The 13,351-nt window shown below is 36.1% G+C and overlaps 1 protein-coding gene across 3 annotated transcripts in view; it reads right to left on the reverse strand.

Annotated features, from left to right (window-relative positions):
- The window catches only part of USP34 (ubiquitin specific peptidase 34), a 288,791-nt gene that overhangs the window by 119,396 nt on the left and 156,044 nt on the right, over positions 1–13,351 (reverse strand). For all 3 annotated transcript variants that reach the window (XM_030827871.1, XM_030827873.1, XM_030827872.1), the window contains exons 23-27: positions 11,941–12,054; positions 9,140–9,239; positions 8,850–9,009; positions 6,031–6,157; positions 5,787–5,934 (exon numbers count right to left, since the gene is read on the reverse strand). In XM_030827871.1, the coding sequence (XP_030683731.1) occupies positions 5,787–5,934; positions 6,031–6,157; positions 8,850–9,009; positions 9,140–9,239; positions 11,941–12,054 (649 nt within the window). The remainder of the gene's footprint in view (positions 1–5,786; positions 5,935–6,030; positions 6,158–8,849; positions 9,010–9,139; positions 9,240–11,940; positions 12,055–13,351) is intronic.

A 13,351-nucleotide genomic window follows, 5' to 3' on the forward strand; every position in this document is an offset into this window, starting at 1 on the left:
TCCTTTTTTTCCCCCATCATTGGCTGTAAAGGGCAAAAGATAAGGAAAACCACCAACTCAGGTCACAAACTTTGCAAGCCAAATAATAACAGAACAACAATTTTAAAGTTCTGAAAGAGAAGTGTCTGTTCACATCCTTTGCCCACTTTTTGATGGGGTTGTTATTTTCTTCTAAATTTGAGTTCTTTGTAGATTCTGGATATTAGCCCTTTGTCAGATGAGTAGATTGCAAAAATTTTCTCCCATTCTGTAGGTTGCCTCTTCACTCTGATGGTAGTTTCTTTTGCTGTGCAGAAGCTCTTTAATTTAATTAGATCCCATTTGTCAATTTTGGCTTTTGTTGCCATTGCTTTTGGTGTTTTAGACATGAAGTCCTTGCCTATGCCTATGTCCTGAATGGTATTGCCTAGGTTTTCTTCTAGGGTTTTTATGGTTTTAGGTCTTAAGTCTTTAATCCATCTTGAATTATTTTTTGTGTAAGGTGTAAGGAAGGGATCCAGTTTCAGCTTTCTACATATGGCTAGCCTGTTTTCCCAGCACCATTTATTAAATAGGGAATCCTTTCCCCATTTCTTGTTTTTGTCAGGTTTGTCAAAGATCAGATGGTTGCAGATGTGTGGTGTTATTTCTGAGCACTCTGTTTTGCTCCATTGTTCTATATATCTGTTTTGGTATCAGTACCATGCTGTTTTGGTTACTGTAGCCTTATAGTATAGTTTGAAGTCAGGTAGCGTGATGCCTCCAGCTTTGTTCTTTTGGCTTAGGACTGTCTTGGCAATGAGGGCCCTTTTTTGGTTCCATATGAACTCTAAAGCATTCCAATTCTGTGAAGAAAGTCATTGGTAGCTTGATGGGGATGGCATTGCATCTATAAATTACCTTGGGCAGTATGGCCAGACACTTCTCAAAAGAAGACATTTATGCAGCTAACAGACACATGAAAAACGCTCATCATCACTGGCCATCAGATAAATGCAAATCAAAACCACAATGAGATACCATCTCACACCAGTTAGAATGGCAATCATTAAAAAGTCAGGAAACAACAGGTGCTGGAGAGGATGTGGAGAAATAGGAACACTTTTACACTGTTGGTGGGACTGTAAACTAGTTCAACCATTGTGGAAGTCAGTGTGGCGATTCCTCAGGGATCTAGAACTAGAAATACCATTTGACCCAGCCATCCCATTACTAGGTATATACCCAAAGGATTATAAATCATGCTGCTATAAAGACACATGCAAACGTATGTTTACTGCAGCACTATTTACAATAGCAAAGACTTGGAACCAACCCAAATGTCCATCAATGATAGACTGGATTAAGAAAATGTAGCACATATACACCATGAAATACTATGCAGCCATAAAAAAGGATGAGTTCATGTTCTTTGTAGGGACATGGATGAAGCTGGAAACCATCATTCTCAGCAAACTATCGCAAGGACAAAAATCCAAACACCGCATGTTCTCACTCATAGGTGGGAACTGAACAATGAGAACACATGGACACAAGAAGGGGAACATCACACACCGGGGCCTGTCATGGGGTGGGGGGAGGGGGGAGGGATAGCATTAGGAGACATACCTAATGTAAATGACAAGTTAATGGGTACAGGACACCAACGTGGTGCATGTATACGTATGTAACAAACATGCGTGTTGTGCATATGTACCCTAGAACTTAAAGTAAGATTAAAAAAAAATAGTTTATAAGACTTGTTATAAGGACTTGTTATACGTTAATAAGGACTCAATCTCATGATTTCCTTTTTAATAAATAAGAGTTTATAAGACTTGGATGTTAGTTAAAAAAAAAAAAAAGTTCTGAAAGAGGATAAAAAACCTCATGACCTAGAATTTGATGTCCAGTGAAAATATCCATCAACAATGAAGGCAAAATAAACATTTTTAGAGAAACTTTCTTCTACACAAAAAAAGCTTGAGAAAATTTGTCACCTGAAGACCTAGAGTACAAAGCTTTAAAGGAAGTTTATTAGAAAGAAGGGTCTGAAAAGGCTGGGCACAGTGGGTCACCCCTGTAATCCAAGGACTTTGGGCGGCCAAGGGGGGAGGATTGCTTAAGCCCAGGAGTTAAAAAACCAGCCTGGGCAACATGGCAAAACCCTGTCTCTACAAAAAATACAAAAATCAGCTGGGGAATGATGGCCGGCACCTGTAGTCTCAGCTACTCAGGAGACTCAGGTGGGAGGATCACCTGAGAACTAGAGGTTAAGGCTGTGGTGAACTGTGATTATGCCACTTCACTCTAGCCTCGGTGACAAAGTGAGACCCTGTCTCAGAAAAATAAATAAATAAAAACAAAATAACAGAAAGAAAGGGGAAAAGAAACAAAATAGAAACTCAGATCTATGCACAGGAAAGAAAAGTGTCAGAAGTGCTAAATATGTGCTAAAAGAGAAAATGAAGAGATGAGACAAATAGAAGATATTTACACTGAATGTAAATAATCTAAACACTAAAATGTAGACACCAACAGAATGAACAAAAAAGCAAAATTCAACAATTAAGAAAAATGTTAATCTCAAGAAGATATTTCAACTTTAAAAACAGGCATATTTTTTCAGAGAAAAAAGAGCTCTTAGATATTAAAAGCATGACAGTAGAAATGAAAAACTCAGTAGAAAGACTGCAAAATAATGTTGAGAACATCTCTCAGGAACTTGAGTTAAAACTTAAAAAAAGAAACATAGAAAAGATAAATTAGGAAGAGTCTTACAGGCGAAACATCTAGATAATGGGTATGTTCCATAAGGAGAGAAAATGATAAAATAGAAGACAAGAAATCTGTGAACCATTTCAAGAAAATTTCTCCAGACTGAAAAATACAATGTGCCAAACTGAAAGGGTCCAGTGCTAAATACCTAAACATGTAAATAGTGAAGCACCCATCACAATCATTGAAAAAAGACCTATACTCAGGCCCAGAACACTAAGAAGAAGGTGAAGACTGATTAATGTCTGTAAGAAAAAATACTACATGTTGGCTGGGGGTGGTGGCTCATGCCTGTAATACCAGCACTTTGGGAGGCCTAAGTGGGCAGAAAGCTTGAGCTCAAGAGTTTGAGACGAGGCTAGGCAACATGGTGAAACCCTGTCTCTACTAAAAATACAAAAAATTACCCAGGGATGGTGGCACCCGCCTGTAGCCCCAGCTACTCAGGAGGCTGAGGTGGGAGAATCACTTGAACATGGAGGTTGCAGTAAGCCAAGATCCTGCCACTGCACTCCAGCCTGGGTGACAGAGGGAGACTATCTCAAAACAAAACAAAACAAAAAATGATACACTGTATGTAAAAAATATCAGAATTCAGAATTCAACAGCAATGATGAAAGCAAGAAACAATGGAAAAGTACCTCTAAAATTCTGAAACAAAATTATTTCCAAATTAGAATTCTATACCCAGCTAATTTATCATTTGGGTATGAAAACATGAGATACATATTTTTAATGATGCAAGGAATACAAAACGTTACTCTGTCAGTTTTCTCACAAGAAACCACTGAATAGAACACTCCCTTGTATTCCAGAAACACACACACAACGACAACCAATAATGAGAAAGGTATGGATCATGGAAACAGAATATCCAACACAGGAGAGAATAGAATTACCAGAAGGATGATAAAAGATATCACACAATCACTGCTGTGCACCAAATTTGGAGGACAATTAGTAAGATCAGTGTGACTCTGGGAAAATGCATTGAGGGTTATCATGACCAAGACCCCTGCTGCCACTGTACTCTCTTCTCTATGTTACAAAAGAATGGACAATGAACCTGGCCCAGATTCTTATCTGTACTTGGACTGTCTTTACCAAGTGCTAGTGAGATTCCTGCTCTGACCTCCATGTCCTACTGCTTGAATCAGTAGAGGACATTCATTTCATCCTAAAGAAGAAATTCTGCTTTGATCTACTCCTGAGAGTTATAGTAGATCATGAAGAGCTTAGAAAAAGAAAATACAAATTCTATGAAGGCATTTCTGTTGGATATTCCAGTATTTGTATCAACATTTTAGCAATAGGATATGTCTTAACTGTGCTGAGACGTATACTTGAGAACTTTCCCACTGATATCCCCAAATTCGGCTATATACATCTGTAGGGAAGGTTTTTAACTTGTCATCTTCTGCAATCCTTTATCTAATAGTAGCCACATGTCCCTTTTTCTTTATCCACTAGGTTTGTGGTTGCTAAACTGTTTCACAAAACTAAATAAAAACATACATGGAGGTAAGACTATAAAGAACACTAAAAAAAACAAATGCAAAAATCAAGACAGTGTTAAGGATAAGTGGAAATGATGTTATTGGGTAGGACACAATAGTAGCTTCTACTAATGTTCTAGTTCTTAATCTGGATGGTAGGTACATGGATTTTCACTTTATTATTTTCATACACGCTACACACAATATATTTCAACCTAACAAAAGTAGATACATTTGGATCCAGAAATTCCATAATGAGGTATTTATCCAACATACATGAAATAATGTAGAGACAAAGATATTCTCTGTCACATTGTTTGTAATAGCAAAATAATGAAAACAATCTAAATGTCCATTAATGGAGAACAGGAAAAATGAATCAAGTTATTACTATATAGTGAACTATGCAGATCCCAAAAAGAATGAGGTAACTTTCTACATGAACTAACATGAAATGTTTTCTAAGATAATGATATGCCCTACAAGCAAACAGAACAGTAAAAATAGAATTCTACCATTTGTGCTTTAAATATATATATACATATACATATATAGCACATATATATGTATATATATTCTTACATTATATCTTGGTATCTCTGGAAAGAGATCAGAAACATATATATATTAAATATCAGATATATGCATATAAAAGATATAAGAAATATATATATTAGGCCTACGTGAAAAATTTCTTAAGATACTTTTGGTAGGCAAGGAGAGATGCACAGGTGGGACATGAAGGTGTGTTATTTTTATATATTCAGAAAAAATGAAAATGTAATATATGAAAAAAATTAGTGGGTTAAAGTGGATGAGTAGTATATGGAAATTTAAATTTATCAAAAATTCCCAAATTGCTTATGAAATAAATTTCAAGTTTTTTATGGTCACATCAAAAGTCTAAAATAGAATTTTTTGAGAAACAAATGAAGAATTTTTTGCAAATAGCATCTAAAGCAACTCTCAGCATCCTCTTACCTAAGAATCAATGGCACTAAAGGGAGGGGAGGGTGAAGGGAGCCATGAACATGGATGGTGGACCTTCAAAGTAAAGGTTCAAAGTTGCTGCTATGGTTTGAATTTTTTTGTTCTCTCTGAAAATTCATGTTGAACATTAATCGCCAGTGCAACAGGTTTTAGACGTGGGGCCTTTGGAGAGGCCATGAATGAATTAATGCTATTATAAAAGGGCCTGATGGAGGGAGGCTGTTCCTTTTTTACCCTTCCACCCTCTGCCTGTGAGGAGGCAGCATTCAAGGTGCCACTTTGAAAGCAGAGAGGAGCCCTCACCAGATGCTGGTATCCTGCTCTTGGACTTCCCGAATTCCATTCTTTACCTAGTCTGTAGTATTGTTTCAGCAACACAAGACAAACCAAGACAGTTGCTGTATGATACAACCAAGAAAGAAAAGAAAAGAAAAGAGAAAAGAAAAGAAGAAAAGGAGAAGAAAAGAAAAGGAAAGGAGAAAAGAGAAAGAAAAGCAAAAAAGAAAAAGAGAAAGAAAGAGAAAAAGAAAAAGAGAAAGAGAAAATTTGAATTGAAAGGCTTACCAGGAAACTCTCCTTTTCGGTTGCTTTGACCAAACTCCTGAAGCTGAGCTTGTTGATTTATTTGTTCTTTCTGTAAATTTTCATACCAATGAGTTACTTCAGCCCTAAGATCTGCTACCTGGTCACTAGGATACATTTCAATAGTCATCTGAAATATGAGATGCAACCAATTTAAAAATACAAAAAGAACAGATATTTGACCTGGGAAATGTTATCAACTTCAAAATTAAAACTATATAAGTACCTTGTCAGGAAGTCCAGCTGGCTGGCATACAACCCTTAGCGGCAGAGACTGTTTGTCACTCAGTGCTTTCAAATGACTACTAATACCAGTGCCTTCAATTTGCCACTGTCTCAGATGATATGCAAATCTAAAACATGACAAAAACAACACATAGAAAGGATACCATTTTAAACCATTTTAATGTTACGCAAATTTTTATCATCTTACAGAGTGGAAAAGTCCAAAAGAAGTTCTAAGTTGATTCCAATGTATTCTACAGCAACAAATTTAAGTTCAGATTCATCATACTGAATCAAACCTAACTGCATAATAACAGCTAAGAGCTCCTAACAAAATAGTCACCAGGAGAAATTACTGAGGAAAAAAAAATCTCCTTAAGGCCAGTTTTTTTTTTTTAATAAAGAGAGTAGAAGTATTAATAAGAGAGACAGGAGGAATTTAAAAAAAAACAACTAATCCAGCAAATGAAATAGCAAGCTGTGATTCCTACATTCAGAAGGAAAAAAAGATATTAAGAAAAATTTTTCGGGGACAGAAACATTCTAGTAAATATATACTAACCAGCCTAATAGAATTTGAGAGTCAATTCATGGCTGCTAAAATTATAAAGTGAATTACAAAGACTTGTATTTCAAAGGAAACAGGCACCCAGCATGATAATCACTAAACACGTGTCAATTTTCTAATTTTCAGATGTGGAAGACAGGATCCAAGGTACCTGAATTTAGTTTAAAAAAAAAAAAAAAGTCTAAAACTAATCAGCAAATTTGTAATAGAAGGATAAAAAGTGAGGGAATGAATGAACGTGTCTAATTTCCACATGATCCGATGTATGAGCAAAAGAGTAACCTTAAAACAATGTTTCCTGTTAAATATTCAAGACCAGAGTTTCTCCACGGTGGCACTACTGACATTCTAATCCCAATTAATAATTTGTTGTTATCAGAAGGCAGAAGAATAGGGGTGAAGGAGGCTATATCTCATGCTCTGATATTCAGCAGCATCTCACCAGATACCAATAACATGTTCCCTTGCTGTGATAATCAGAAGTGTCTCCAGGGATTATATACTATGTCTTGGGAAACAAAAACACTTCTGGCTGAGAACCACTGTTTAAGATTATAACTTTATCTCTTTTTAAAAAGAGAACAAATTAAGACATTATTGTTTATTCCCTTAATATACAGAACACAAAGAACAATCATATCTTCAATCTACAGATGTTAAGCAATTTTCAATTAATAATAGCACTAAGCACATCAAGAACAAAATTTTGCATGAAAAATACCCAAGTAAATTTTTTTTTAACTACTGCTTAGTTTTGTGACTATTCCATTTTATCCATATCCTAGTTATTCTACTAGTAACAAAAAATTTTTATATAAACTATTTAATATCAACATTAACTTTTAGCATAAAACATGAACAAATAAAAAGATATCAACGACATAACAATTTTTTTCACAACTGAGTTAGAAAAAAATTTGTACATCTGAGAAGGAATTTTTGGACTTAAATTCATTAAATTTATAAAACCACCACTGAACGCTCAAAAAACAAATACATTTTTAAAGACTTTTAAAAATCACTTATTTCAGACATTGGTAATGTCATGCAAGGACTAAGGGTGTGAATCAACAGGCCCTTATTGGTTTGTTGTAGATCCTATAGCATAGAAAAAATTTGAGAAGTATGGGTATCATTAACAGTAACTACCTCCATGAGGAAGACAGCAATTATAGCAGAGTTTCGTTTTCTACATCACAGTGTAATATCTGAATTTTATACTATGTATTTATTAATTTGAATAAGTTACACCACCACACTTGCTCTTTTTACAATTTTATTTTTTTAAGTGGTTAAAGTTATAAGGCAGTATGAAGTTTCTGTGTAAAAAATCAAGTTCCCTTCCACGTTCATTAAAAACACAAGGAATTCTTTAAGCAGAATTTCCATGAATTGCAATCTTAATCAAAATAAAGAATTTTGTAATGTCCAAATGTTTCAAATCATGGAAGCATGTTATTTGTAAGGAATGTATAAAATATCTTTACTATGCAATATTTCTTGATATTTTAAAAATGTCAATAAATATCACTTGTATCACTTCAATATCAAACTAAGATCTGAAGTTGAAAAAAGTTACTAACTTTAACAATTTTTTTCAACACAGTTCTTAGTACTTTTACATTTGCTCATAATGATTTTTAACAAATAGAATTTCTTAAAACTATCTACTCACCTTTCATTTCAGTCGATATATTCATAAATATTAATTTGCTTTATTTCTGTATTACACAGGTTATGTCTAAATTAATTATACAGATATTCATTAACAGAATTTTTTGGTCATGTTTCCATGGTAAATGGAAATTCAAAATTAAAATACTGTCTCCTAGTCCAGGAAGAAAAAAAAACAGCAAATGAAACATATGACTCAACTTGATTCAACTATGAGATTATTTGATGTTCTTGGTAAGAGTTTTAGAGAAACTTTTTTTAGTAGTGGTGTTCTGCCTTTTTAATCAAAGTCAATACTTTCTTAGAGATGGAATTCTAACAATTCTCATTCATGCATATCTGCTCAAACTCTATTATTAAAGGTGTGCAATATTTATCAGGAACCCGTATTGCCTATTCCAAGGCAAAATAGTATATATTCTTAATAAAAATTACTTATATTACTGAACCTTCACTTCGGTAAATTATGCTTTCTACCTGACCCCAACAAAAACTTTAGATTCACTTTAAGAATATTTCTGGATACGTCAGGAATAAAAATGAAATTCATTCTAACAGTGTGATATTTTAAAAATTACCTTCTCCTAAATGCTTCCAGATGTGTCTTCAGCATAAGGAGTCCTCTTTCTATAACCATGAGACTTGAGTGTGATTCCTGTTCAAGACTGCTAGAAGCTATCATAAGACTCTCCATGCACTTACTAATAAATTCTTGCTCCTTCTCCAAACCCGTTTTACCTGAAAGCCAAATGTTTAGACACATATATTAGCCTTATATTCTTGTTTAGCTATATCAAAGAAAAATTTTAGTTTAACAAAACACCCTCACATAAAAATTACCTATTAGACAATATTTCAAATCACTTACCATTAATATAATAGGAGTTAATATACTGGATAGCTGCTCGACTGACATCACCAGATTGTGCTCTTAAAGCAATGCCCCAAAATTGGTCCATACCACACAGCTAAGAAAGAAAAATATGGTATCTCTAAATATTGTTTGTCAAACTATGTAACTCATAAGACTGAAGTATCAGAAGTAAAAAACATAGGCAACTCCTATTATTCAGCTATTAAATAATAAAAATAAATGATTTAAAAATTTCCTCCATTGATGAAATACACCTGTACTAGTTCTAAAAAATATTTATACAAGATATACATAATGTTTAACTCGCAAGTTGTGACTACATAGTAGGAAAATTCTAGTCCTGAAAAACACACTATAAAGGAAAAAAACCAACACAAATACAATAATGAGCACAATGCTTCAATGAATCCATCCAACTTAAACGGATAAAACCACTGCTTTCTTGTATTCACAGAAAATTAACAAGATATGCTAACTCTAGTTCTCACTCTATTTATTTATTTATTTATTTATTTGAGAACAGAGTCTCACTCACTTGCCCAGGCTGGAGTGCAGTGGCGCAATCTTGGCTCACTGCAACCTCTGCCTCCCAGGTTTCCAGGGATTCTCATGCCTTAGCGTCCTAAGTAGCTGGGATTACAGGCATGCACCACAACATCTGGCTAATTTTTTTGTATTTTAGTAGAGACAGGGTTTCACCATGTTGGCCAGGCTGGTCTTGAACTCCCGACCTCAGCTGATCCATCCGCCTCAGCCTCCCAAAGAGGTGGAATTACAGGTGTGGGCCACTGCGTCCAGCCTCATTCAAATTTATGATGTCAACCAGGAGATGACACAAAAAATGTTTTCACTGAAAACTACAGAAAAAGTGGGAAGTAGAAGCTTCCACAAGTTAGGCAGAGTAAAGAAAGATTTCCTTCTAAATTGGCAGCTGAACAACTTTAGTGTTAATGTCACCTACTTTAAAAAGGTAATCTTATTTCATAATAGAGCACAGTAGAGCACGACTACTTCAGTTGTCTGAAATTACCAAATTGAAAATTATCATAGAGGGCCGGGTGCAGTGGCTCACACCTCCAATCCCAGCACTTTGGGAGGCTAAGACAGGCAGACTGCCTGAGCTCAGGAGTTCGAGACCAGCCTGGCCAACAAGGTGAAACCCTATCTCTACTTTAAAAAAAAAAAAAAAAAAAATTAGCCAGGTGTGGAGGCATGCGCCTGTAATCCCAGCTACTCCGGAGGTTGAAGCAAGAGAACTGGTTGAACCTGGGAGGCGGAGGTTGCAGTGAGCCAAGATTGTGCCACTGCACTCCAGCAGTTATCAGAGTGATACTAAAGCAAGGGTTACGACTAAAAAACCTGAAAAAACCTAGTCAGACAAGAAAGGAAGGCAGTAGGAAAATAAAATAAAAGCATTTTAGATACAATTAAAATTATTCTGGCCAGGCGTGGTAGCTCATACCTATAATACCAGCACTTTGGGAGGCTGAGGCAGGTGGAAAAAAACTTGAGGTCAGGAGTTCGAGACAAGTCTGGCCAACGTGGTGAAAACCCAACTCTACTGAAAATACAAAAATTAGCTGGGCATGGTGGCGCACGCCTGTCGTCCCAGCTACTCAGGAGGCTGAGGCATGAGAATCACTTGAACCTGGGAGGTGGAGGTTGCAGTGAGCTGAGACTGTGCCACTGTACTCCAGCCTGGGCAACAGAACGAGACACTGTCTCAAAAAAAATAATCATAATGGCCTGGCGCAGTGGTTCATGCCTGTAATCCCAGCACTTCGGGAGGCCAAGGCAGGTGGATCACCTGAGGTCAGGGGTTCGAGACCAGCCCCACCAACATGGTGAAACCCCGCCTATACTAAAAATACAAAAATTAGCCAGGCATGGTGATGGACCCCTGTAATCCCAGCTACTTCGGGAAGCTGGGGCATGAGAATCGCTTGAACCAGCGAGGTGGAGGTTGCGGTGAGCTGAGATCACACCACTACACTCCGGCCTGGGTGACAGAGCCAGACTCCATCTCGAAAAATAATAATAATAATAATTTTTTAAAATTATTCTTTTTCCTTTTTAAAAAAATTTCCCCAAACTTGCTAAGAGATAAAATTATTCTTTTTTTTTCTTCAAATGGAGTCTTGCTCTGTTGCCCAGGCTGAACCAAATGGCATAAAAATCATATTTGAGACAAATCAATCTTTTATTTGAAGTAAAATATTTGGCTGTATTATCTAGGAATGTCTAGAGACTCAAAGAACACTGACATGGCCACTTCTTTATAAATCAAGAAACATGTAATAGATTTTCATTAAGCACACCCAATGTTATCTTTGGTACTGAAAAATAAATTTGCTTTATAAAACTTTTGAAACCAGAGAACAGAATTGGGCTGCGCACGTTGGCTCATGCCTGTAATCCCAGCACTTTGGGAGGCCAAGGCAGGCAGATCACTTACGGTCAGGAGTGCAAGACCAGCCTGAGTAACATGGTAAAACCCCATCTCTACCAAAAACACAAAAATTAGCCAGGCATGGTGGCAAATGTCTGTAATCCCAGCTACTTGGGGGCTGAGGCTGGAGAATCTCTTGAATCCGGGAGGTGGAGGTTGCAGTGAGCTGAGATCACACCACTGCACTGCAGCCTGAGCAACAGAGCTAGACTCCATCTCAAAACAAACCAAACTGCACTGCACAGGTAGTAAATTCTATGCTTTGTAGAAAAATAATTTGGAAACCGAATTTGATAATCTAATTTGAGGAATAAAGTTGCCTAATAAAGTAAGTCTAAATCCATACCTCAGAATTTGAACAACCATCATAGGCACTGGTAGCCAATCGAGCCAAGTTACAGAGATGCTGAAACAGGTTTAAGCCAGTCATGCTAATTGTTTCAGGTTTTAGCTGGGGCATCTTTGGAAGGGTAGGGGGAAACACAAAGCTAATTTAGTGTGGTAATTCACAGATTTTATTAAATTTAAATAAACTTTACTGAAAACATTGTAGAAGGAAACAGATCACTTTGAATTTTTAGTGATAATTTTAAAAAATAAAAATATATAATAATTTGGCTGGGCACAGTGGCTCAGTACTTTGGAAAGCCGAGGCAGGCAGATCGCTTGAGCTCAGGAGTTTTGAGACCAGCCTGGGCAACATGGCGAAACCTCATCTCTATGAAAACTACAAAAATCAGCCGGGCATGGTGGTGTGTGGCTGTAGTCCCAACTACTTGGGAGGCTGTAGTGGGAGAACTGCTTCAGCCCGGGAGGTCAAGGCTACAGTGAGATGTGATCACACTACTGCACTGCAGCCTTGGAGACAGAACAAGCCTATCTCAAAGAAAATAAAATGAAAATATATATGTGATTTAATGAACATTTTATTCAGGTAATAATTGAAATGTGTCTGATACAGGCTTCAATTTTGAAGATGTACATAGACCCAAATCAGAGGACATAAAACATCTATCATGCATTGTATACCTATACCATACAAACTTATGAGAGGTATAGCTACAAGTACAGTTTTTGTTAAAGTCAGAGGTTGAAATTTAAGATGACGGAAGTTATATTTGTAGCTCTGTCTTGGGTCTATTAAGTGATTTAGTTTATACACACTAAAACTCATTCATATATATATACTCAGTTCCAACACGGAGATGACGTCACACTTTGCAGACAGCCTTCATAATCTCAAAAATAAGCATAAAAAAGTCTTATTGCATTATTTTCACTGAGTTTCAAAATTCAATTGGGAATAGCTCATTCAGAAAAATGTCACCTGAACTGTGACATGTGGTAAAGAAGAACAAAAATTGGAACATCTTTACAATAACGACAACACTTCCTAATATGCCTTCCCAGAATTTACACATCTGGAGAATGGCTTATCTTTGCCCAAAAGACTGACTGCAATGACAGTCATTTAAAGAATGAAGAGTCACAGAAAACAGCTCTCACACTCGTGGGTGTGGGCACCACCCCTGAAAATTGGACTACAATATTACTGATGATTTTAAAAAAACAAACACTAAGAAAATTGGTGCTGCCTTCAAAAGTTTTTCTAATTGTTAAATTATTGTAGCTAATAGAACATTTTTATAAATATAAACTATTAATTTAGAGGTAAACAGTGTAAACAACAAAATCAGAGCACAATCTGACCAAAAATTATATTAGGACTGCTAAAATTCATTACATTTGGTACTTAA

The sequence above is a fragment of the Nomascus leucogenys genome, chromosome 14 (assembly GCF_006542625.1).
Source record: "Nomascus leucogenys isolate Asia chromosome 14, Asia_NLE_v1, whole genome shotgun sequence".
Lineage (NCBI taxonomy): Eukaryota > Metazoa > Chordata > Mammalia > Primates > Hylobatidae > Nomascus > Nomascus leucogenys.